The 26361-nt window shown below is 46.1% G+C and overlaps 3 protein-coding genes across 3 annotated transcripts in view; 2 read left to right on the top strand and 1 right to left on the bottom strand.

The window, feature by feature from the left end:
- LOC137792647 (SH3 domain-containing protein 19-like) overlaps positions 1-2201 on the bottom strand; it is a 10862-nt gene extending 8661 nt beyond the window's left edge. Inside the window, exon 1 of the mRNA XM_068588392.1 lies at positions 2012-2201. Within this exon, the coding sequence (XP_068444493.1) occupies positions 2012-2087 (76 nt within the window). The 5' untranslated portion in view covers positions 2088-2201. The remainder of the gene's footprint in view (positions 1-2011) is intronic.
- Positions 2202-3448: 1247 nt separating this feature from the next.
- On the top strand, positions 3449-15824 carry LOC137792487 (FHF complex subunit HOOK-interacting protein 1A-like). The gene is made up of 17 exons (XM_068588202.1): positions 3449-3875; positions 6409-6616; positions 7478-7670; positions 7753-7974; positions 8716-8878; positions 8996-9107; positions 10129-10230; positions 10379-10435; positions 10536-10622; positions 10844-11011; positions 11101-11180; positions 11692-11864; positions 11940-12051; positions 12610-13769; positions 14052-14230; positions 14308-14428; positions 14653-15824. The coding sequence occupies exons 2-17, from the start codon at positions 6512-6514 to the stop codon at positions 14880-14882; spliced, it is 3264 nt and encodes a 1087-aa protein (XP_068444303.1). The 5' UTR covers positions 3449-3875; positions 6409-6511; the 3' UTR covers positions 14883-15824.
- A 4000-nt stretch (positions 15825-19824) lies between these two features.
- Positions 19825-25467, top strand: LOC137792468 (uncharacterized). Its single transcript, XM_068588168.1, has 9 exons — positions 19825-19977; positions 20462-20557; positions 21142-21293; positions 21648-21783; positions 22997-23076; positions 23187-23283; positions 23355-23462; positions 24029-24229; positions 24789-25467. Exons 1-9 carry the CDS (start codon positions 19950-19952, stop codon positions 24953-24955), a joined length of 1065 nt encoding a protein of 354 aa, XP_068444269.1. The 5' UTR covers positions 19825-19949; the 3' UTR covers positions 24956-25467.
- The last annotated feature ends 894 nt before the right edge of the window (positions 25468-26361 follow it).

Here is a 26361-nt window from a genome sequence, read left to right as displayed (position 1 = left end):
ATCAAAGACATTCATAATGATAAAAACAGAGGGGCTGATGGGTAAATTGTCTCCGGCTGACTTCCTGTTGGTTCAGAGCGGCGTGTAGTTCATAACCATGGAGGGTTCATGTTATATATTATTATATTGATATCAGTATACTGATCATTTTCACAGAAGACGAACTGAGACAGAAACCAGGACGACGCCAGGTGCATTCTGGGAAATGTAGTTCAACACCCGCGATGATGAAAAATCAATGCTGAAGCTCCAGAAGGAAAAGAAAGAGAGAAGAGAGAGAAGAGGAGGTGAAGAAAGAAAAAGGTAGCTTCTAGTTTCCTCTCCTTGTGCATTGTTTTCGTCTCCTACCTCCTTTGCTCGGCTTCTCTCCTCGTCGTCTCCAGAGAAGCTAAAAGTTTAAAAGTTTCTCAAATATTCAGCAAAACCCCCAAAAAAGAAGAGAGGAAGAAACTTCTTTCTTCTCAACGCACTCCTCAGGAACACAGATTTTTCCTTTCCTCCTCCTCTCTCTTCATAAAACTCTGCCCGGACCGCCCGTCTGCTCTGTCCAGCCCTCTGATTGGCCGAGAGCAACCAGGAAGTGAGGCTGCGATTGGCTGCCGGACTAAACGCTTCCAGATGTTTTCCTGAGCTCAGACGTGGAGACGCAGACGGCAGCTGATCTCACCGAGGATCCAGACCATAATAATAATGATGATAATAATAATAACAATAATGATAATCATAATAATAATAACTATAATAATAACTCATTAACTGACAGAACGGTTATAAACTGTTACGATCCTGCAAAGAACTTCGCTGTTTGGATAAAAAGACACAATGTTGCGTATCAAGTATTAATGTTAGTACTATTACTAGAAGTACTTTCTGTGTTCAGTGTCAGTACAAGTACTCAGATGTGAGTACTTGTACTGACCAGAAGCGGTTAATATACATCTGTATTTTAATTATTACTTCCTGTTTTCTCTTTTTGTTTATTAAGTAACTTCCTGTCTGCACTTAAGACCCCGCTGCAATAAAATACATTTATTTATATTTATATATATATATATATATATATATATATATAATTAAAACAAATACAGACACACACACATACGCACCACACACATATCGACAGACACACACACACACAAACAAACATCGACAGACACACGCACAAATACAGACGCACCACACACACACATTGACAGACACACACACACCACACACACACACACACACACACAAACAAACATGACAGACACACACACACAAATACAGACACACGCAACACGCACACACATCGACAGACACACTCACACCACACACACACAAACAAACATGACAGACACACTCACCACACACACACACAAATACAGACACAGGCACCACACACACACACACACACACACATCGACAGACAGACAGACAGACACACACCTACATACACACACGACCTTTGACCCTGACCTCCACGAGGTGACGTCATACTTTCAGGCTCCGTGTTGCGTTCCAGGGGGCTCTGTACATCACAGTGACGCTCTGTCAACAGTCTCTTTACTTGTTCAACATCCGGGGACGTCAACACAAGGTCAACGCGTGAAAACTACAACTTGAACTAATCGGTGATCGATATACTTCACGTATGAACTCTCTCTTTGATCTCAGGCCGCTGAACTCTGACTTGTATCCAACGTTCAGCCTCGAGCTCTCCAGTTCACCCAGTTCAGCTGCTGGTCGGGACTTCTTACAGGCAGACTCCACATACCACACCGAGCAAGTACTAAGGAGTACAAGTACCTTTTAAAGTACCTTCAAGCCCTCCGAGGGAGGGCTTGAAGGTACTTTAAAAGGTACTTGTACTCCTGCAGTACTTATGCACCGCAGAGACACCGCAATGCAACACAAGGCGCGCGTGACAACTTATTGATCTCGCCGACATGAACCCGGCGGATCGATACCGAGAGGAAACAGTCCGGACAAAGTCTTGTTGATGTGTTTTTGTTGTTTGTTTGTTTTTTTTTACCTCCGGAGCTGTTTGCCGGCCGTCGAGGGATCCTTCCCGGGTTGTCCTCCTCTTCCTCGGACCGAGCCTCCGCCATTCCTCCCTCTCTCTCTCTCTGTGTCTCCTTCTCTCCTTCTCTTCTCTCCTTCTCTCCTCTCCCGTCGCGGGTCAGACCGCAGCCGACATTGTTCCTCCTGTTTGTGTTCGAGGCTCACAGGACGCTCCGGCTGCGTGACGTCACCAACTAAGAAAAAAAAATACTTCTGCGACTTCCTGATACAAATAAAGTACACTTTATTTTTTATTTCCCACCGCTTGGGGTGACGTCATTGCCCATGACATATTTAGGAGAAGTTCATAAGCTTTTTTTATTAATTTATTTTGGAAGTAGCCCAAACTACAGACTCTATTGAAGCCCATTAAAACCGTTTTATGTTTATTTTTCAACCCCACGCTCATTAAATTAATAACATGTATTTTATTTGATTAGGTTTTCAGTCTTTTTTCCTATTTTCCTCCATATTTCCTCGCATTCAGAATACATGCTGTGTTCCTGGTGTCCACTAGGGGGCAGCGCTGCTGCAGTTTAGAGTCCTGAGACAAAAACTAGCCATATATATATATATATATATATATATATATATATATATATATATATATATATATATATAAAATTGACTGTTAAATTTGACTGCAAATGTTTCTAAAATAAGTGGAATAATAAATTAGTTTTCATTAGATATTGTTTTAGTTTTAAATCACTTGCAGTAGATAAAAACTTCTTCCAGCAGTGTGAGTGAAACAGCCATTAATTAATAATCATATACAAATATTTAAATCAGTTGCAGTTTCAATGAGTTTCCACCAGAGTGCAGCAGCGACGTCTCTGCCTGAATACCATTATATATATATATATATATATATATATATATATATATATATATATATATATATATATATATATATATATATATATATATATATATATATATATATATATATATATATATTGATATGATATATGATGATGTACTTGTACTGAAACTAGAATCATAAATCTATTAACGCAACTTTATTCAACTTTACAGACGAAAAAAACTACAAAATAATCCTTTTTTTTTTACATTCCGTTTTTTTTTAAATTAAATTGTTTCCCCTAATTTAAATGTTTACATGTATACATGAAAAAAAAGAGTTCATAATGTCATGTCCTCTCTGTTAGTATATCTCTGTGTTGTTGTTGTTGTTGTTGTTGTTGTTGTTGTTGTTGTTGCTGCTCTGGAGCAAACATACATCCAGCATGAAGGAGGGTGAAACATTCCTGTGTCTATAACTTCCTGTTCTTAGTGATAACGGTCTGTTTACGTCATTAAAACTCACCCCCTCCCTCTGCATGAGGGGGCGGGGCTTCCTGTCTCTGTGGGCGGGGCCAGGCCGTTACCTAGCAGCCGAGAGATTGACGGCTGAGCTGCTTACAGCCTCGAGCAGCGGGAGCAGAAGACACGAGCAGCCGCTCCACTCGAGGAGGACGGAGGACTCCACCTGGAGACTCCACCTTCAAGCTCCACCTTCAGACTCCACCTCCACCTTCAGGCTCCACCTCCACCTGGAGACTTCACCTCCACCTGGAGACTCCACTCTGAGACTTCACCTCCACTCTGAGACTTCACCTCCACCTGGAGACTTCACCTCCACCTGGAGACTCCACCTTCAGACTCCACCTCCACCTTCAGGCTCCACCTCCACCTGGAGACTTCACCTCCACCTGGAGAGTCCACCTCCAGGCTTCACCTCCACTCTGAGACTTCACCTCCACTCTGAGACTTCACCTCCACCTTGAGTTGTCTTCCTGCATCAGACGGGTCGTCTCTCGTCGCTTCACCAGGTGAGACGGCATCTCTCTCTCTCTCTCTCTCTCTCTCTCTCTCTCTCTCTCTCTCTCTCTCTCTCTCTCTCTCTCTCTCTCTCTTCTCTCTCTCTCTCTCTCTCTCTCTCTCTCTCTCTCTCTCTCTCTCTCTCTCTCTCTCTCTCTCTCTCTCTCTCTCTGACATCACGTTGCTCACCTGTGTGCTCTGACGTCTGAGTTTATGACGTCACTTTCGCTCCAGAAAATAAAAGCAATGTATTTTATTTGTATCTGTAATTAAATCACAGATACAAATAAAATAATAAATACCAGTAAAATGATAGAATAAACCAGCACATGTTTCATTAACGTGATGTATCCTCCTTTACTTCAATCTATTGACACACACACACTGTTCGTGGTGCGTTCAGGGTCAGAATATGATGCATTATTGTAGTTTTATAACTCAGGATCGATGGATCCATCAATACTTTGAGTAAATACTTTAATGTATTAGTACTTTTTACTGTGAATCTTTTGCTATTGGAGTTGATAAAGTTACCGTAACTGTAGAAAAAGGATCTAAAATGTAATAATAAAACAATAAATAACACTGTTAAATTGAGTAGGTATTGATTAATCGATATGTCAAAATCTAATAATAATTTAAGTATTTCTTTTTAAGTAAAAATCACTAATTCTAAAAAAACTTGAAGTTTGAATCACGGTTTTGTCCTGTTGACACGAGTTGGTTCCACAGCGTTTACGTGTTTTATGAAGTGCAACCGTTGAGTTTTCCTGTGAGAAACAAACTCAGCCGACTGTCCGTCATGTGAGCGAGAGGTTGTGGGTTCGATCCCCGTGCCGGGCGGCCGCAGAGCCCCGACCCAAACAGGTGCTTCATTATGAAAATGAATCCAAACCTCAATCAGCTAAAGGCCTGAAAACAGGTCAGAACATCTGTGAGTGTGTTTAATCCCTGGTGTGTGTGTGTGATGGCATGTGACACACACACACACACACACACACACACACACTGGTGGTTCGGGATTAAACGTCACCGTCTCCTCACAGATTACTTCTCTCTCTCCTGGTTGTTTTATCGTTGAGCAGCAAAACAAATTCCTCCATATTAATTCTGTAAAATATTGAAAATGATTGAATCTCATCCTCACACCTACAACGTCTAAAAGACACACACACACACACACACACACACACACACACACACACACACACACACACACACACACACACACACACACACACACACACACACACAGATTAGAGACCCAGATGGTGACGAGTGGATTTGTCGTCCCATCAGCAGCACAGAGGTACAGTAGTTTCACAGGAGTGCTCTTTACAGTGTAGTGCTCTGTAATATAGTGCTCTGTAATATAGTGCTCTGTAATATAGTGCTCTTTACAGTGTAGTGCTCTGTAATATAGTGCTCTGTAATATAGTGCTCTGTAATATAGTGCTCTGTAATATAGTGCTCTGTAATATAGTGCTCTGTAATATAGTGCTCTGTAATATAGTGCTCTTTACAGTGTAGTGCTCTTTACAGTGTAGTGCTCTGTAATATAGTGCTCTGTAATATAGTGGTCTTCACAGTAGTAGTCTGTAATATAGTGGTCTTCACAGTAGTGGTCTTCACAGTAGTGGTCTGTAATATAGTGGTCTTCACAGTAGTGTTCTTTACAGTGTAGTGCTCTGTAATATAGTGCTCTGTAATATAGTGGTCTTCACAGTAGTGGTCTGTAATATAGTGGTCGTCACAGTAGTGGTCTGTAATATAGTGGTCTTCACAGTAGTGGTCTTCACAGTAGTGGTCTGTAATATAGTGGTCTTCACAGTAGTGGTCTTCACAGTAGTGGTCTGTAATATAGTGGTCTTCACAGTAGTGGTCTTCACAATAGTGGTCTGTAATATAGTGGTCTTCACAGTAGTGGTCTTCACAGTAGTGGTCTGTAATATAGTGGTCTTCACAGTAGTGGTCTTCACAGTAGTGGTCTGTAATATAGTGGTCTTCACAGTAGTGGTCTTCACAATAGTGGTCTGTAATATAGTGGTCTTCACAGTAGTGGTCTTCACAGTAGTGGTCTGTAATATAGTGGTCTTCACAGTAGTGGTCTGTAATATAGTGGTCTTCACAGTAGTGGTCTGTAATATAGTGGTCTTCACAGTAGTGGTCTTCACAGTAGTGGTCTGTAATATAGTGGTCTTGAGGTTCTTGGAGAGCTCTGTAGGAATTCGTGGAACGTCCTGAGGAAACACTCTGGGTGGGAGTCGGGATGCGTTTCCTGTTTGCTCTTTACCGCTGACGACCCTCACTTCCTGTTCCGGGCCTCCACCTCGTTAGTGGAGAGAGAGAGAGAGAGAGAGAGAGAGAGAGAGAGAGAAAGAGAGAGAGAGAGAGAGAGAGAGAGAGAGAGAGAGAGAGAGAGAGAGAGAGAGAGAGAGAGGATCAGTTAATATAAATATAAGTCACGTGTAGATTTGAGTGTTTTGAGGAGGAATAATAAAAAGAGCTGTCCACTCTCTCCACCTCCACCTCCACCTCCTGCAGCTGCCACGCCGAGCCCAGGAAAGGAGCCTGATCCTGGGCTGAGGGATCAGGCTGTCCCCGGTCCAGCCTGGAACATGCTATGACCGCCTGACTGCCAGTCAACATGATGGCCTCTGTGGTTGTCGGGGGCCAACGGAGGAAGTCTCTCACGCTGAGAGGGGTGGACCCCGAGACCTGCATGATCGTGTTCAAGAACCACTGGTCCCAGGTAATCAATCCATCCGATCGATCAGATGGAACAACCTCTCTTTACTGTTTCATCTCTTCTGTTCCTCAGCGTCTTCAGTCCGTCCTGTTGTCCTCATAACGGTTGGCAGACACACAGTGTGTGTGTTTGCGTGTGTGTGTATTTGTGTGTGTGTGTTTGTGTGTGTGTTTGTGTGCGTGTGTGTGTTTGTGTGCGTGTGTGTGTTTGTGTGCGTGCGCATTACTGACCCAGACTTTGGCCCTTAAACACAGAATCCATTTAGAGACAAGCCTCTCTACGGCTGCCAAGAAAACCCACACACACTCCATGTCTGTGTGTGTGTGTGTGTGTGTGTGTGTGTGTGTGTGTGGTCCTTGTCTGAAGTAGCTGAGGTCAAAGGTTAACACAAGTCCAGACAGTAAATTACATTCTTCCGTGTCTCTCTCTTTTCATTCATGTGTTCATCTCACAGCGGTTAGTTGATCACAGTTTTGAGATAAAAGCAGTTTTTATATTTCCTCTATTAACACGTTAACGTGGTTTTGTCTGTCGCCATCTTGGTTTTTGACTGTCGCCATCTTGGTTTTTGACTGTCGCCATCTTGGTTTTTGATCGTCGCCATCTTGATTTTTAGAACCAGGATTGACACAAGAGGCTGAAGCAAAGTACAAGCGAGCGTTGAATAAGATAATTTCTGCCGTTCAAATTTGATTTGCCGTCATTTGCCGTCTCCTCATCGATCCACACGCGTCTGAGGTTTTCAACTCTTTGTTTGTACGTCATCATTCTGCTCGGTGGGTTTCCAATGCACCGTGTTGCGTTTTGAAGATCCACTTACTTTGTGGTTAAAAACACTTAAAGAACACTTAACTCTCCCTGCAGGTGGTGAAGATCCTGGAGAAGCACGAGCCGGGGCGCAGCGTCACCGGCGCGTTGAGCTTCCTGTCCGGTCACAGCGGCGGCGGCGGCTCCGGAGCGCTACGCCTCGGCTCCATCCCGGCCGACGAGGCCAGCGCCGTCCAGAACTACGTGGAACACATGCTCTTCCTGCTGATGGAGGAAGAGGCGGGCCAAGGTAAGAGCGCCGAGGAGAGGAAGCGTGTCGTCCCGCCACAGGCGTCGTATCGCATTGTGAGTCTCACGCCCGTCTGGCGCAGGCGGAGCGATGGGTCCCATCCTGGAGTTCGTGGTGGTGGAGGGCGTGATGGAGCGGCTGTTCCTCTGGAGCCTGAGGAGACAGTTCACGGAGGACATGAAGCTGGAGCAGCTCCGCATGTACCAGATGCTCCTGTCTCAGGCCCGGCAGCCTCTGCTGCACCACAAGCCCGTCCTGCGGCCGCTCATGATGCTGCTGGCGTCCTGCGCCGGGGCCGGAACCGGTGAGCTGGTGGCGGGAAAACTAGGCTCACGTTTACTCCTGACAAGTATTATGACGCCCACGCGCTTTTCTCAACGCGTCGCCTGAGTTTACCCGCTGCACTGCATGTGCTACATTTAGGCTTTTCGCTTTTTCACGAAATTCCACCGCGGGAGAAAAAGCGTTGGAAAAATAAGAAAATGCATTTTCACATTTTCTTATTTTCATATTTTAAATTTTTTAGATTTTTTTTCATTTACACATTTTTGAAAAAATGCAAAAATCCAAAAGTGTGAAAATAAAAATAATAATAATAATAAAAAAATGTGAAAATAATACATGTGAAAATACATTTTCTCATTTTTTTAAATTTAATTTTTTTTTCTTTTTCTTTTTTTTTGTTGAAAAAAAAGCAAAAATGCAAAATTGCGAAAATGAAAAAAATGTGAAGATGAGAAAATGAAAAAATGTGAAAATTTGAGAAAATTCCAAAATTGAAAAAATTGAAAAAATTGAAAAAATTGAAAATTTGAAAATCTGAAAATGTAAAAATGAAAAAATGAAAAATACAAAAATGAGAAAATGAGATAATTTGAAAAGGTGAAAATGAAAAAATGCGTTGAGAAAACAACACAAGTGTTGCGTCATGGTCGAGGATTTCCTTCTCTTTTCCATAACGGATCAGTTTAATGTTTAGCTTTAGGTACCTGCAGGTACCTGGGCAGGTACTCACCTGCAGGTACTCACCTGGCCCTCTCTCCAGACAGCGGCGGCGTGGTGGAGGCGGAGCTTGTCCTCCTGTTGAACCAGCTGTGTGTCGCTCTGGTCAAAGATCCCTCGGTGCTGGAGCTGTTCTTCCACACCAGCGAGGACCAGGGAGCCGCCAACTTCCTGCTCTTCTCGCTGCTCATACCCTACACACACAGGTACACACACACACACACACACACACACACACACACACACATATATTTAAATACGTTTCTATAAGTATTATACATGGGATAATACAGGGTCCGGCCCTCTGTCCTCTCTCGGCTCAGACAGGGCTCGGTGGGTCAGCAGGCCAGAGACGCTCTGCTGCTCATCATGGCTCTGTCGGCCTCCGACCGCCGAGTCGCCCGGCACATCGCCGACAACACCTACTTCTGTCCCGTGAGTCACCAACACAACCCGGACCTTCCAGACCTGTGTTTAATCTCCTGACACGAGGACGTGTAATTATCGGGTTAACAGAATAAAACGGCTTTTCACACTAAGAGCCTTCATACAGATTTATTATTTATTTATTTCATGAATGAGACGGCTGTTTAAATGAGTTTCAGCTGTTCTGGTTCCTTTATTCATTCATCTCCCCTCTGCATTGTAATCTCATTATCACGAGTTATGTAATAAACTAATGAGCTCAAGCTGCCTCCGTAGGGAGGGGGGCAATATATGGGAAAGCAAAATAATATAAACCTTGAGATAAGAAGTAAAAGTAATAAAGATATTATGAAATCAGTACAAAGCAAAGAAAAATAGGGAATAATAAAAAAATCATCATAAAACAATATATATTAGTATACAATTCATTCCAATATTTTACTATTTTTATAGGCTAAATGCTAACGATGGGAAGTTTAGCATGTTAGCACGCTATCGTGTGCTAATTAGCACAAAGGCTTCAGAATGAACGCATGAACACGGCCGTCACCAGAGACCTCAACCTGCTCAAACTGCTTCCATCACCGCTAGTTTCTGCTTCTACTGAGTGTGTGTGTGTGTGTGTGTGTGTGTGTGTGTGTGTGTGTGTGTGTGTGTGTGTGTGTGTGTCAGATTTAAGTCCATGTAAACACACTCTGACCTCAATCTTTATGCAGAGAGCAGATTAGTAAATCAGGGTGAAGGGATTAGGAAGTCTGCACGTGATTGGACGTTTGCCCGAATGTTAGCGAGCCCCAAGACTGCAGCTGTTGTTGTTGTTGTTGTCTTCATATTCCCTCTCTTTTATATTCAGCATTTTTATAAATTACACATATTTGCTTCAATGCAAGGACATAGTTTTCACTCTTCTTTTTTTAACCGTCAACACAAGGCGACAGGTTAGCTTAGCTTTGGTTGTGTGTGTGTGTGTGTGTGTGTGTGTGTGTGTGTGTGTGTGTGTGTGTGTGTGTGTGTGTGTGTGTGTGGACAGGTGCTGGCCACAGGTCTGTCTGGTCTGTACTCGTCTCTTCCGGCCCGGCTGCAGGTGTACAGCGATGACTGGCACAGCCTGGACGCAGCCGACTGGCAGCAGGTAACCACGACGATGACTGGATTAAAATATATAAAAACAAACTTAACACGTTCATACTCAACGGAATAAAATATACAAACGCAATATTTAAAAAACAACAACGTAACTGATCGATCGATGACATCACTTCCTGCTGTTCGGTCCTCAGGTTCCAGCGCTCGTCCACTTCCTGCACTCCCTGGAGTTCTGCAGCGCCGTTACCAAGGTAACACACACACACACACACACACACACACACACACACACACACACACACACACACACACACACACACACTCTCTCTCTGACCCTCTCTCCTCCCGCAGGTGGCTCATCCCTCCATCCGCTCTCAGCTGCTCGGTTACATCTACAACGGCTTCCTGGTTCCGGTCCTCGCTCCGGCGCTGCACAAGGTGCCGGGCTTTTATTTTGAAGGAGGTCCTCTTCAGTCACAGATGTAGTTCAGTGAAGCAGACGGAGGAACAACACGCCGCTCAGCGGCCCAAATGAGCCGAGAAGAAACCATTGATATAAAGAAACAGGAAGCTGTTTCACAATAAAAGCATTAACGAATTGCACTGGTAATTAGATTCGGTCACGTGACTCCAGTTTGACTCGCGTCCACTTCCTGCAGCTGACGGTGGAGGAGGTGATGACCACCACGGCGTACCTGGACCTCTTCCTGCGCTCCATCTCTGAGCCCGCCCTCCTGCACAGCTTCCTGTCCTTCATCCTGCTGCACGCGCACGACAACGTGCACATCCTGGACACGCTGGTCAGCCGGGTCAACACGCCCTTCCAGGTAAGCGCTCTTCCTCCTCCTCCTCCTCCTCCTCCTCCTCATCATCTCCTGTGATCTGTGAGCCCGGCTGACCTCCCCGTGTCCTCCAGCTGGGCACGGTGTCGCTGGCTCTGTTCAGGACTCTGATCGGTCTCTTCTGTGAGGACGTCATGCTGCAGCTGGTGTTCAGGTGAGCCTCCCTGCGTCAGGTACTGGAGAGTGATGCATGCTGGGACAGAGCGGTGCCCGCGTGGCCTTTACGTTTCATTTAGCACACGTTTTTATCCAAAGAGACTCACAATAAGTGCGTTCAACCGAGAGGACAAACTCAGAACAACAAGAATCAGGAAACTACAGTTTCTTCAAGAAAGATTAAAGAACAATTACCTACAGAGTTCTATAAGTAAGGGCCATTTAAGTGCCGCTAAAGTGCGACTAAGGTGCTACTAAAGTGCTACTAAAGTTCTATAAGTGTCATTAAGTTCTACTAAAGTCCTATGGTTCTAATAAGGTGCTACTAAAGTGCTACTAAGCTACTAAAGTGCTTCTGAAGTGCTACCAATGTGCTCCTAAAGTGCTACCAAGGTGCTAGTAAGGTTCCATAAGTAAGTGCCATTCAGGTGCTACTGTGGTGCTACTTTCTTGATTGAAGGTATAGTTGAAGAAGACGTAGAGACCTTCTGCTGTCCCGGTGTCCTCAGGTATCTGATTCCCTGCAGCCACCTGAGCGCAACGCAGCGCTCGGCCCTGAAGCGGCGGGACTGCTGCTCCTCCGGCGCCGCCTCCTTCCTGCTCCTGCTGCCCTCCTGGTGTCCCGGGAGCCTCGTCGGCGTCGCCTCGCACTCGCACCGCATCCACTGGCCCAGAGCAGCAGGTCGGTATGGTGTGAACGCGGTCCTGGCGACCCGGTCGGTGCCCACGCTGACTTTGACCTCTCGGCCCTCAACAGAGCTGTCGGTGTCGGACGGCGTCGGTTACTGCCGGGGCGCAGACTTCCTGATGGACGTGAACTACCTGCACTACCTCTGGGACGCCCGCCAAGCCATCACCACCGCCCTCAGGTCGGTGCGTCCTCACCGGCTCCCCGGGGATGACGGAGGCATACTCTTGGCCATACTTTACTCTCTGGTTTCATTCCACATCGGACCAGTGACGTAGGAAACGTTGAGTTTAGTGACATCTGCTGGGCATCTTTTGGTAGTAGGTCTTTGGGGAATCACAGTCTTTATATCAGAGGTGGAGGGATTAACTGTGCTATCAGCCGTGGTATCATATGGTTTGTGAACTGCCATTCCACAGAGTTATTCACTTGAGGCTCTACCATCCTGGTTTTTGGTTGCCGCCATCTTGATTTTTGTCCATTGCCATCTTGATCTGTTTCGCATTCGGTGTCTAGTTTTTTTTTTCAAACCAAAAGTGACAAAAGAGGGCGGAGCTAAGTACAACCAAATGCATAACCAAATAAAGTCGTAATGCCCCTTAAAACTACGTGAACGGGTTGTACGTTAAAAGACAAAAACTCTTCCCGGTGCAGATAACGCCGCGGTAGCGGACAATCCGTCTTTTTATTCAAGAGATTATTTTCTATGCCCAGCATCAGAGCTTTCTTTCGTCTTCAGGGCATGCCGTCTCTGGTCGTGTGCGTACGACGGCATCGACCCGCCGCCTCCGGACCGCCGATCGGACGCACCCGGCTACGACACCGAAGACGAGGACGAGATCGTGCGGTGCGTCAAGAGCGACTCCATCTGCTCTTTCTTCTTCGCTCCGCCGTCGCCGCCGGCGCTCTCCCCGACGCCGTCCTCCTCGGATACCGTCTACACCGGCGACCGGGCCGGACGGGCCGGCTCGGCCCTGGAGCTGGAGTGGGACGACATCTTCGCGGACGACGATCTCTCGCCGGCGGCGCTAGCGAACGGCGGCGCGGCCGCGGAGGTCGACGGGTGCGTCGCAACGCCTCGACACATCCAAGAAATGCGGCGCACCGCGACCAGGCTGGTGCGCGGCTCCTACGTGGAGGAATCCGAGTTCGAGGAAGACGTCCTGGTCTACAATCTCGTGGCCCAGCGGGAAACAAAGGCGGCCATTTTGGAGCGAGTCGTGGCAGCGAATCGGCGGGCGCGCGGGAGCACCTCGAACGGCCAGCAGGTTTCGACAGGGAAGACCGTCATGGAGACAGTTAGCAGTATAATGTCGACGAGGAGGAGGAGCGAGGACGGAGGGAAAGAGGAAAGGAGACGGAGTGAGGATTATGCAAAGGAGGTGAAGAGGAGGACGAGTGAGGACTCGATGGACGGACAAGGAGGATGTCTGTTTTTCACCAACGGCTTCGGTGGCGAGAATCACGCTATCCCCGAATGCGACGACTCCGACGAAGACATAGAGACGTTCAAGCGACACCCGAGCGGCTTCGATCGCCTCGCGCCACGTTCAGGGATTTTACCCAACGGCCACCGCGAGCCGGAGCCGCCTGACCCGCTGGAGGCCGACGCCGAGTCTCAGAGTCTCGCCAACAGTGACGACTTCCTGTCCCGGTACCACGAGCTCATGCTATCCTTGGGGGCGGAGCCGGACTGCGACGACGTCACAAACGACATCGGTGCGTTCAGGAGGCGGGTGCGAGCGCTGAGGCAGAAACTGGAAGAGGAGAAGGAGGAGGTGTTTAGCTCCTCGTGGGATGACGGGGAGGAGGAAGAGGAGGAGGCGATGGAGGAAGAGGAAGAGGAAAGGAGGAGTGGCTGTAAGCAAGGCAGCAGGAGGCACGGAGTTCCCTTCACAGGTCTGTTTTCAACCACGAGTCAGATGAGTAGAGAAGCTCGAGAAACCTTAACGGGGAATTAGTTGTTGCAAAAGAGTCAAACAAATTTTGTCCGTTGCCATCTTGTTTTTTTAAGAGGTGGTGGAGCCAAGTACAATTAGCCAAAACAGCGACTGAACCATAAAGTAATTAAGAGAAAAAATATATATAAACAAGTTAAAGACAGTTGAAGACGCTTCATTGCTGAATATTCACTTTCCTTGTTATCGGTTCACCAACCTGTGGTTTCCCATCATGCACCAGGGCCGTTTATCAGCGTGCTGCTGTCCCGGCTCGAGAACCTCCTGGAAAACTCCATCGCCGTGAACCTGCTGGTGACGGGCATCCTGGCCCAGCTGGCGTCGTACCCGCAACCTCTTCTGAGATCCTTCCTGCTCGGCAACGACGCCCACGACCAGCCCAACGTGCGCACACTGCACCAGGTAACACACACACACACACACACACACACACACGGTGCCAGCGCGTCAGGCCCCTGAACGCCGCTCTGCTCCTGCAGGTGTTGGTGTCGGTTGGCGCTCAGATTGAACGCTACGTGGCGGCGAGGCCGGACTTCCCTGCTCTGGTGACCGAGGCCTGGAGGTTCCTGCTGGCCAAAGACCAAGACAGCAAGTTCAGAGGTTCATGAACACACACACACACACACACACACACACACACACCTGCAGTAGTACATTAGAGGTAGTATTGTGTGTCAAAGCTGCATTCTCTCTCCTGACCACCAGGGGGCGACTCCTCTGGTTGTATAGAAGTCAACATGAGTGACTCTACCTCTCTCTGGATGTTTTTGAACTAAAACATGGCGTCCGCTCTGTGTTTCTTCCCCCGCTTTGTTTTTTCCCAGAGTGCCTCCGGTCTCGAGCCGGCGGCATCGCCCCGGACCCGTCCCTCCCCAGCGGCCCTCCTCTTCCTCTTCCTCCTCCTCCTCTCGCCGCGCTGCCCCCCTGCCCCGCCATCCCGCCTCAAGCCAAGAGCCGAGTCTTCGCCATCGTCCTGTTCGCCGAGTTCCTGAAGGAGCTGGCCGCCGTCGCCCAGGAGCACAGCGTCGCCCCTGAACGCACCGCGGAGGAGTGACGGAGAAACCAAGCACAAGACATGCGACACGAACGCACCACTGTGGACCGCACAGGACGGACATGTACATGTGTTTATATTCCCAGCAGCACTTGAATGTCTCCTCGGATGTATTTACACGCCGGTGGAAATGATTTATTTTGAAGAAGTTCTCGTGATGTGGATCCACGCAAAAGGTTTTCTGACAATTTTTGCACTTGTTGAGATGGAAGAGATGTTGATTATTTAAGAGTTTTATTTGTATTTTACATCAGCCTCATGGAGCGTGAAGAGAAGACGTCAAACACCCTGAAGGGACCTGAGCAGAAGATCCAGTTGAACATTTAGAGGTTAACCAGTCGATCAAAAGGTCCTTGAACACCTCATTTACATGTTAGCTTCATAGACTCCTCCCTTCTTGTTGCTCCAACACGACTTCCTTTGTGTTTAATTTAAATAAAACAGCACACAGCATGCGATGGTTTCAGATTACAACCGGCTGAATGTCCTGAACGTAAAACACGGCGCCGGCCCTTTAAGGTCACGAACTGTGTGAGTTTTTCTAGACACTTTCCATTTGTTTGTTTGTCCCTTCTGTTGTGTACTTATTGTGCGTCTCCAGACTTCCAGGCTTCACTTTGACCCGTGAGCAACGTCCAGCAACGTCTGCACGACCTTCAAATGATTGTTCTGAAGATGCACGAAGGATTTCTGAAGTTTTAATACTTAAAACTGAAAAAGATGAAAATGGTGCAGAGCATCGATCATATCTTTATGTTTATGTTTTACTGTTGTGTCTTTATATATACACACACAGACACACACACACACACACACACACACACACACACAGTGTGCTGGTGCTGCCCCCTGCTGGTGAAGCTCTGCTTCTGCAATGAATTGTTGCCAAAATGAGGTAAAAAAGATGTTTTAATAAAACAGATTTTGACGTTGTGACTTCCAGAGATCGTGCAGATGTTTGTCCTTCTTTCACAAACACGTGATGATGTCATAGATCATGAAGCATTAAAGTAGATCAATAACATCAGATATGAAAGGAGAACCATGTGACTGCTCCAGCACTGCTTTTACTTTCAGAACTTGAAGTTCATTGAACTGATAATTCCTTCATCTCTTCACTTGCCTGTGAGCTCATGAAGGCTGCACACTTGCAGTATTCCCACGCTGCGGTATTAGTAGTATTAGTACTTCAACTCTCTGTGTTGCTGATCAGCTGATTCAGTGTTTTTTTTTCAAGAAGCTGCGGTGAGAGGCTTCCTGTGTCGTAACCAGACGACACGCTCAGGTAACGCAGAAGAAGAAGAAGAAGACGGAGAAGAAGACGGGAGGTGATGATGGCGATGATGAAGGTCTACCTGCTGATGTGGCTTGTCGGTGAGTCCGTCTCTGCTTCTCGGTCACATGATGATGTCATTCTGGACGCTGAGGTGAAGCTTTACTCTGCACTTCCACCAGGAAGGACCACGCAGCCGTTCTTCATCCTTCATCCTTCATCTTTCTGTCACTTTCTCTCGTGAATAAAACACAAGCTTTTGCTTCTTGACTTGTTTACAACCAGAAACCAAGTTTTCTTTAGTGGAAAGAAAACTTTTACTTTCTGTGTTTGCGTCTGTAGATTTCTCCTAAATTCACTCAGAGTTACTGTTACATAATTTACATATTTAAACACAACATTTCATACAAGCCTCCTCTCAATGTGCGTGATGAAGTGGTGAATATCTACGAGGTCATCACCTTCATCAGTGTGTAACTAAACTTTAACCACATTTTCTCTCTGTGAGTTTGATCCACTTCAGCTGCTTTTACGTCCACATGAATGTTCAGATGCACCATTATGAATTCACCTTTAGTCTGAAATTAAAATGCTTCTTTTTCTCTACTGGGACTCAGGAAACGTCACAACCTGTTCTCCCCGCGCGGCGGTGCTCTGAATTAAAGGCGTCACAGCAACAATTGTTGAGCCATTTGAACAAAGTTGCGTTGCTCTTGCTGCAGGCGCTGCAGCCGCGACGTGGACGGACGACGAGGAGGACGAGGAGGACGAGGAGGACGAGGACTGGGAGGCATCAGGGTACGGAAGCGGGGAGTCGAGCTTCCACCTCTTCATACCTGACGACTTATCGCTGTGGCGGCTTCACAAAGACGGCTCGCTCGCTCCCTCGGGTGCGTCCTCTCGTTGGGTCGAGTCAGGGTAACTGTGACGACAGCAGCAATCCAGAGGTTCAAACCCCCCAGAAGAGTAGGACACCGAACACTCCACTGTTGGACAGCAATGACCACGAACACGTGTAGACAAAGTCGTGAACAAAGAGCTAACGCGCTACGTTAGACTGACATGTGGCTTCACTGTTGAGCCACATCTGGTTTTCAGGTCAAAGGGTGAAAACCAAGAAAGAAACCTGCTATTAATGCCCAAAAAAACATGTTGGGTATCAAACTAAACATAAAAATTCGGGCTACAATGATATATATCCGCATGTCCAACCTCGAAACACAACTCAGACAATGAATATCTTTAGGGTTAGAGCTAGAAGGGCTACTCTTCATCCCTAAAACAAAACGACTGTTTGACATCTGATCTCACCTTTTCCTTTATCCTACTGTCAAACACGAGCTAACCAGCTAACTAGGCAACCAGACAATTAATGCAGGAAGTAGTTTGCCAAACGTTGAGAGGTGAGATTGTTTTTTATATACTTATAGCTTGTTTGGCTTGTTTTGGTCACAAAGAAAGCAAGAATGTTTAAAACATTTTTTGCAACTGGAAGTAAAAAAACAACTTGCCACATGAGTTTGAGTCGAGGTTTCTGAACGAAGGAAGCTACCATAGCATATTAGCTTAGCACCAATCACAATTCCTCAGAGCAGCTGGCTCAGTAACTCCTCCTCTCATGAAAGTATCTTCAACTCTGAAAACACAATAAACAAAGTGCGTCATCAAACAGCATTTTACTGGCTTCCTGGTGCGTTAGCTGTTAGCTTGCTGTTAGCCGTTAGCTTGCTGTTAGCCGTTAGCTTACCAGCTCTTTCTGGTGAAACTGGCCCTTTCATTCATTCATAAAATGTCGTGTAACTCATCTCGTTACATGTCACCTGTCGCCTCTCTCTACTTAAAGATGCGGAAGACTTTCCATCGATGGACGCTGTGGCTGACGGCGTTGGAGATGATGACATCACGAAGGGCCCCTCCTCCTCCACAGATGCCCTCCACCCCCGTCTGGCCCACGTTCTGTTGGTTCTGTTGGTTCTGTTGGTGTTAGCATCTTGAAACAGCATTTTCTATCAGGATAGATGGTGAATACACATCGTTAGCTGCAGTTATCACGATGTCTTTATATGCAGATGATGCTGCGCGATATCTTTAATTAGCCTCTGATTCACTTTGTCAAGTAACTACAATCAAACAAAGTTTGACCAATAAAGTTTGATATAATCTCTGATGTATGTCTCAAGTTTTTTGTTGTACTTTTGGTGTTAAGTTTTTAACCTTGTTATGTAACGTCACAGCTGCTTCCAGCAGCTTAAGAAGCAAAATGATTTCACACACAATCAGAGAAGAACAGCGGCTCCTGAAAGGTGGAAGTCTTTTGTTCCTCTGGTGCTATTTCTGCTTTCACTTCACATAATCATAAGTACTCCTTCCACTAAACTATTTCACTGGTGCTGCTGTCCGTTATCCAAAAAGATTAAAAAACATCAAACTAGATTATCTTTAGATAAATCTCTCAACTTCTGATAAGAAGCCCTGAGACTGATCTGACACCAGTGAAGTCTGATAAATAACAACATCCGAGCACCAAAAGCTGGTTTTCAAGAGCTCGTTGAGGAAGCTTCTCGTGGCAGTGTTGTCATGAGGTTGTTGGTCTGTGTTGTGCGTCATAACGTGACAAAGTGAGGATCTGTTATGAGCAGCAGGTTCCACTGAGGCGAGACGCCAAACACTGAGCGAGCATCCGGTGTATCGGCAGCTAGCGCTGTGGTTTAGCACTCAGTTTCTGAAGAGAGAGAGAGAGAGAGAGAGAGAGAGAGAGAGAGAGAGAGAGAGAGAGAGAGAGAGAGAGAGAGAGAGAGAGAGTGAAACTAAGAGAGGAAGGAGGTCAGGGTCGAGAGAATCAACCTTCAGTGGGTGGAAAGTACCGACACGATGCACGAAGACCTCTAAACATCACGACCTCGTTCTGCTGGGTTCAAACCGTCTTCAGAGGTTCTGAGATGAAGCTTCATCACAGTGATGATGATGATGATGATGGGAAGAGATCCCAACTGGTCACAAAGTGATTGTTGGTCACTCTTTATTCTCACTACACCCTTATGAAGAGAGAGAGAGAGAGAGAGAGAGAGAGAGAGAGAGAGAGAGAGAGAGAGAGAGAGACAGTAAGTGAGAGAGAGAGACAGTAAGTGAGAGAGAGAGAGAGAGAGAGAGAGAGAGAGAGAGAGAGAGAGAGAGAGAGAGAGAGAACGAGAGAGAGTAAGTGAGTGAGAGAGAGAGAGAGAGAGAGAGAGTAAGTGAGTGAGAGAGAGAGAGAGACAGTAAGTGAGAGAGAGAGAGAGAGAGAGAGAGAGAGAGAGAGAGAGAGAGAGAGTGAGAGAGAGAGAGAGACAGTAAGTGAGAGAGAGAGACAGTAAGTGAGAGAGAGAGAGAGAACGAGAGAGAGAGAGAGTAAGTGAGTGAGAGAGAGAGAGAGAGAGAGAGAGTAAGTGAGTGAGAGAGAGAGAGAGAGAGAGAGAGAGACAGTAAGTGAGAGAGAGAGAGAGAGAGAGAGAGAGAGAGAGAGAGAGAGAGAGAGAGAGAGAGAGAGAGAGAGAGACAGTAAGTGAGAGAGAGAGAGAGAGAGAGAGAGAGAGAGAGGGGGTGGGGAGAGAGACAAGCGAGAGAGAGACACACATTAAAAGTGAGAGAGTGAAGAGAGATAGAGATCACACAGCTCACAAAGAAGGGAGAGAAGAGGAAGAAGAGGAGGCGAGGAAGAGGAGGAGAGTTTGAGGAAAAGAGAACAAACAAAGAGAAAGGCCTCTTCCTCCTCCAGAAGAACCTTGAGAGAGAGAGAAGTCCTCCTGGTCCTCACGATGAGGTCGTGGCGTCTCCTCTTCCTCGGTGAGTTCCTCCAGACTTTAACCTCTTCGTCTCTGCAGAGGAAGAGAAACCGGACGAGTGGAGTCTCTCGGGCTTCTGCAGCTGCAGCTCGCCGTGTTGGAGCTGCAGACGCCTCGTGCTCCAGAAGCTGAGCTCCATTTTGATTCGGCGCCGCGTCGAGGCCTCGATTCAGCCTCTGATGCGCTCTGAACGCCTTCACTGACTCGCAGGTTCTCTCCAGGACTCGGCAGCGATGCAGGAAGTGAAATACCAGCATGTCAAAGAAAACTAAGAGTGACTTTAAAGTCAACGTTCAGACCAATTCCAGATTGTTTTCTGTCACTTTGAGGTTCACGTTGCCTGACTTCTCTCCTCAGCCTCTTTTAATCTGACATGTGCAGTATGATGCAGGGATTATCTGAGCAATAAGGCACGAGAGGCAGTACTGTATCGTCATTAATGTACGGGTCCTTGTGTTGTTTATAATAATAACTTTCCGTTTCAGTTTTAGCAATTTCTTCAATTTCCAGAGGACAGAATGAGTCGACGGGTCCTCCAGGTGTCGGGAAAGGAGCTGCGGTGACGACGGCCTCGACTCCAGGTGATTTATTGAGGTTCAGTTCTGTCCTGGAGGTTCTGGGTCGCGGAGGTTCCCAAAGTGTTTTAAATTAGCGCTATCAGTACGCTGAGTGTGAGGATATTTTTTATGTTGTATGCATTGTTTTTTAAGTGATAAAACTCTATTAAAGTGAGATGAACACGCACAAGTAGCTGCACCCCCTTAACAAGATGGCCGTGGTCAAAAACCAACAGACAAACAAGATGGCAGCCGCCTAACAAAACAGATGGCGACAGCAAAAAACCTAAGATGCAACAGTAAAAAAAAAAGATTAAAAAAAGATGGCAAAATAAATAAATGGCCAAAAAAATCAAACTCAAGGCTTCAAATCGAAGTTGACAGGTCCAGGAGTTCCCTTCCTTCAGTCAACACGTTGGGCACCGCCGTGCGGTGTCGTGTCCGGTAACATGTGGACGAGTCGTCCGGTCCGTCGGGTCGTGACTGGATGTGCTGCGTGCTGCAGCGTCACGGTGGCGCCGTGCTGCTGCCGCCACTTCCTGTGTGCTGCTGCGCTGGCGTGACAGGACGCGTCCTCACGGTCTGGTTCTGTGTGTTCTGTCGTACAGAACCTCAGCTGACCGCCATCCAGTCACAGGGTGAAACTCAGAGCAGAACCGACGGCACGGCGGCGTCCTCCTCGTCCTCTTCATCCTCCTCTTCGTCCCCTCAGAGTCAAACATCAGCCGGTGCGACCGACCGGCCGCCAGCGGCCTCCACGGTAACGAGCGACGCTTAAGTCTGAACGCTGAAGCGGCAGCTTTTCTCTTCACTGCAGAGAACAACCCTTCAGCTTCTCTGAGGAAACAGAGAAACAAACTGGTGACCAGTTCTTCTCAGGCAGGTTTAATGGTTTAGTACCACGGGAACGTTGGAAAGTCAACAGTTGTATTTCCTAATAATAATATTTATGTCTATGTAGTTCTGAAATAGGCCGCTCTGCTTCATGAGAGCTTAAACTTCTGGTACGTTCAGAACGTGTTGATGCTGCAACTAAAACCTGCAGGACTGTGACACGCCGCATATTGATTATATTTATATATTTATATATTTATATATTAACGGTCCGTTGCAGCCTGGAGAAGGAGCAACGCCGGGCGCAGGGCAGGACGTCACCGGCGGCGCGGCGGCACAGACGGCGTCCTCGGCCAACGTCACGCTGCACGCCGAAAAGGACGTGAAGCCGTCAGCCGGCAACGAGTCCACAGCAGGTTCGCTGCTGCGGATGCAGAAGGCCTCGAGCGTCTTCCTGTGTGTCAAACCACAACCACACAACCCCACATGCACACAACCACACATGCACACTGGCTCACATGCACACAACCCCACATGCACACTGGCTCACATGCACACAACCCCACATGCACACAGGCTCACATGCACACAACCCCACATGCACACTGGCTCACATGCACACAACACCACATGCACACTGGCTCACATGCACACATGCACACAGGCTCACAGGCGCTAACTGAAACACTGACAAACTGCAGCACTTTCACATCATATTTTACTGATTATGGCAGAATGAGATGACAATTCATGATTTTTTGGTCATTAATGTAATGATTTCAGTTATTTTCCCAAGCAAACGTTAGGATTTCATTCTTTTCTTCGTCATGTGTGACATTAAACTGAACATCTTTAGGGTTTTTTGGGCTGTTTGTCAGATGAAAGAAGCTTTTACTGTTTTCTGACGTTTAACAGCTGATTGGTTGACAGGGAAAAGTCTTTAGAGGTAGTATTGCTGTTCTCCACTAGGGGGCAGAAAGGACCAGAAGTCTGTTTCTTTCAGTAATACTTCAAGAGCCGAGTCCTTCGTCCTGGGGTGAGGATGTTGTACTCTTACGTTTGTCTTGTTCATCAGAGTTCTGTTATTTTCGGCGTCTGCTGCAGATACTCAGAGCGACTCGTCATCTCTGACGAGTGCAAAACACACTGAAAAAGACCCAAACACCATGAAATACACTCTACACAAACAAGATGGTTGTAATCATTTCATCACAGATACTTATTTTGAGAAATCAGAAAGTCTTAATTACTTTTCTGAATGCATATGGAGCCCTAAAGTATTCCATATTAAATAAATAAATACATAATAAATCTCAAGAATTTAAAAAAAAAAAAATCTGAAAATTGTAAATTTCTTTATTTTTTCAACATTTATATTTTGACATTTATGTACTTAACTTTGTTGAATTGTATTCAATTATATACGTTAATTTAATCTCACTATTTAACTTTTTTTTAACCAAAAGTGGTACTTTTTACAGTTTTATTGAACACTTATTGGCTCCATATTTCCATACTAACTCTTCTTACCTAGCTATTCTGTATAATACATATCCTACGCGTAGCACAGAGCGCTACATGCTAACACAGAGCGCTACATGCTAACACTCCTGTGGTCTCCGCCTCCAGCTTATGTGATCCTCGTGTTTATCATCCTGGTGATCATCATCCTGTTTGTCATCCTCTTCTTCATCAGGAGGCTCTCCAGGGTAAGAGCACCAGGTCGCGGCGACGCTTCCTTTAAAACACGTTTCATGTCCACTCAAAGCTCAGCCGTTAGCTCGTATGTTGTTGTGTTCTGACTTGTTTGTTTGTCTAGACGTACTCGTACTCCTTCAACCCCCAGCGTCAGGCCCCCGCCAACCACCTGGACGAACCCATCGGCAACTTTGGGACGGTCTACCTGGACGAGCTGGGTGCGTTGAGCGTTATTGAATCACTGGGAGTCCACGCGAGCACATCCTGACGTGCCTTCTTTGTATCTCAGATCGACCATCTTCTAAAGACCAGCCGACCGCCGGCGACCTTTCACCTCCCCCCGTGTCCAACGGCACGACTCTGCCGCCGGAGGATGGGCGCTCCAACGGAGAGAGCGGTACGGCCGATGCTTCTTCTCGAATGCGTTCCTTTAATCAGCGTCAGATCCAGCCATCAGCTGAAGGTCCAATCCATGAAAATACCGTCAGCGTCGTACGTTATCACAAGAAAAACAAGGTCAAATACAAACTGAGCAGAGACGCTGTGAGCCAGTTCACCACAAGAGGAAAGTAAACGTTGTGGAACCACAAAAGGTTTCTCAGACGAGTCATGCAGCTCGCCACGAAAACCAGTTCCTCCGTTAGTTTCCATGCCATCAGTCATTTCCTGTTACTGCTTTCCACACGACTGATTTTAGAGTAAGAGATCTGCATTAGTTCTTTATCGCTATTAAAACCGTGGACCTTCAGAGTCGAGGTGATGCAGGTGGCAGGATGACAAAAATAGAATTAAAAAGGTTTTCTCAGGTAAGAAACAATGAAAGAGGACAAAGTCGTGGTAGAAGACGACAATGAAGTCGCCTTCACTTCCTCCGGTCACGAACAACCTCAACGTGCATTGAAGTCCTTTTGTTACCCATCTTTTCACATCTTTTCACATCTTTTCACATACATTCCTCACCAGCTCCGCAAGGACAGCCAGATGCAAACGGCACGGAGGCGCCGCCCACCAGTAACACCAGTAACCCCAGTAACACCAGTAACCCCAGTCCCTCACTGGGCCAGGACCCGGCTGCCCACACACCCAGCCCACTGAGCTGCAGCAACATGTTCTTCGATGCCACTGGGGAGGAGCACCAGAACGAAAACAACAACAACAACCCATGTGAGACACTTTCTGTACTTTGTAAAATGTTATTTCCAGGCCTTTAAAAGTCCTTGAATAAAAATAAAGTAATTTTATCACTTTTTACTGATTACACTCAGATTTCACACAATGATTGCTCATGGAAAAGTTTTTAAAAGTCATGGAAAAGTGGTTAAAAGTCATAAAAATAGGGTTAAAAGTCATGAAAATAGGGTTAAAAGTCATAAAGATGTGGTTAAAAGTCATGGAAATTTGGTTAAAAGTAATAAAAAAAGTGGTTAAAAGTCACGGAAATCCATTGGTCAGAATGTGTATGAACCCTACTTAACATACATCAGTACATAGTAGTATTAGCAACGGTATTAGCAGCAGTATTAGCAGCAGTATTAGTCGGCTTAGAGTGTTTATCTTGGCGAGTATACTGAACGTGTTGGATTGGTGAAACACCCCGTGCAGCTGTCAAAACTGAGCTTTTAACTCACAGAAAGAGAAACTTTAAAGTGTATTTTGCTAAATATCTGATAAAATAGATCAAACCTTAACATGTCCTCCACTTCTCCTCGTTCTCCTTCTCCAGCGGTTTGCTCCAGCGACCCGTTCGTTGACATAAACCTGGACGAGGCGGCGTCGTGCGATCAGCTCCTCACCGCCATGGAAGCTCCTTCCTCTGTCTTCCCCTTCTCTCCGTTCTCCTTCTCCTCTTCCTCCTCTTCTTCTTCATCATCATCTTTGCATCTCCATTGACGACCAACATGGCGGTAAAAATAATCCACGAGGGTTTCCGTCTGTGGTTTGCCAGTAAAAGACGTATAAGTGGAGATTATTTTGACAAACATCTGTCCATCAGGAGAGAGTTAGCCTGAAGTAGCCACTAGCTAAGATAACGCGCCGCTAGCTGGAACCTCCAGCGCTAACCCTTTGTTGTCTCTTCAAAATTCATTTGGCGAATGAAGGATTTCGGAGGCCGCCATGGAAGACATTTTGTTTTTTCAGTGTTTGGTTGAGGGTAAAAAATACAAAAAAAACTGCTGTAATTCTGCTTTATTGAGGTAAAACTTGACAAACAAATGTGTAACTCATTGTTTTGTGAAACTGTCGTTTTTGCGGTAATGCCCGTAGTGTTTGACCAGAGGCGTGTTATCTTGCCTTTTGTCCAGTGCGCCGGGTAAATAATCAGTTTGCATTTGCGGCTCTATTTCTGTGTTATGAACTCGTCCTGATTAAAACTTCTTTTTAGTTAACTTTGTTTTGTCCGATTCTATTTTGTATGGATACTGAACCTGACAAAATACAAATAATAGAATACAAAATAATTAATATAAATACATTAATAAAAATCTTGTTCATAAATTAACTGCGGTATTAGTTTTTATTTTATTTATTCATATAAAATCTGTTTTGTGGGGATTCTGTCTCATCAGCATCACCACACATCGGTTATCTTAAAAAGCAGAGTAACCTGTCTAAATGTAAAATAACGTTTGTGGACAAAATTGAGAGCTTTCATCCAGTCAATACTTATTGGAATCCAATTCTTGTTAGATTTGGTGTTTTAAAGGGATTTTTTGATTTGGTAGAGACATTGAAAAATGATTAAACTCGTCCTTTAAAGAGATTCGTGAACACACTGGATGACGGTAAAGTAGTTCAGGAGTAGGTGCACTGATAATTGATCACTAGTGTTTTCAACACCCATCAATTACTCAGTAAGACTTCATGTTCCTCTTTGTTTGTGAGCAACTTTCATTCACAAAAAAAAGTCACTTAATGATCAAATGAAGAAATTTCACATCTAGGAAATCGGCAGAAACTGTGACTAAACAGTTGAGTTGAGAGGAACCGCCGATAAGGATTTCCGTTGGGTTCTTCATCATGAGAAACCTCTTTCCCACACAGGTGGTCATGTGATCCTTTGTTTGGTCCGTCCTGGAGAACTCCCAGTCATCCTACACCCAAACAAAGCTGTTGACATCTGGCTGTCGGGGAGGCCGACTTCTTAGCCAGTAGGATATCGTAAGGTATCCTGGCTCCGCCCCCTAAGCAGGCTCAGGCTGTCCTCGTGTAGATTTTTGGGGGTTGCATTCGTTTCCTCGGTCAGAAGTCAAAAAAATCAAGTGCCTCCCTCACACTGGGATGGGCTGTCGGTTATG

This window comes from Clinocottus analis, unplaced genomic scaffold (genome assembly GCF_023055335.1).
Source record: "Clinocottus analis isolate CAN_PGR_092001 unplaced genomic scaffold, fCliAna1.0.p SCAF_21, whole genome shotgun sequence".
NCBI lineage: Eukaryota > Metazoa > Chordata > Actinopteri > Perciformes > Cottidae > Clinocottus > Clinocottus analis.
Note: the sequence above shows the minus strand (reverse complement) of the source record. Positions and strands in the feature narration are given on the sequence as shown.

Bases quoted from the DNA above. Each gene is read 5' to 3' on its own strand.
- LOC137792487 (XM_068588202.1), top strand. From the start codon at position 6,512: ATGATGGCCTCTGTGGTTGTCGGGGGCCAACGGAGGAAGTCTCTCACG. The intron at 6,617-7,477 runs GTAATCAATCCA...CTCTCCCTGCAG, and splicing joins TCAAGAACCACTGGTCCCAG to GTGGTGAAGATCCTGGAGAA. The intron at 11,181-11,691 runs GTGAGCCTCCCT...CGGTGTCCTCAG, and splicing joins ATGCTGCAGCTGGTGTTCAG to GTATCTGATTCCCTGCAGCC.
- LOC137792468 (XM_068588168.1), top strand. From the start codon at position 19,950: ATGAGGTCGTGGCGTCTCCTCTTCCTCG. The intron at 20,558-21,141 runs GTGATTTATTGA...TCTGTCGTACAG, and splicing joins GACGACGGCCTCGACTCCAG to AACCTCAGCTGACCGCCATC. The intron at 24,230-24,788 runs GTGAGACACTTT...CTCCTTCTCCAG, and splicing joins AAACAACAACAACAACCCAT to CGGTTTGCTCCAGCGACCCG.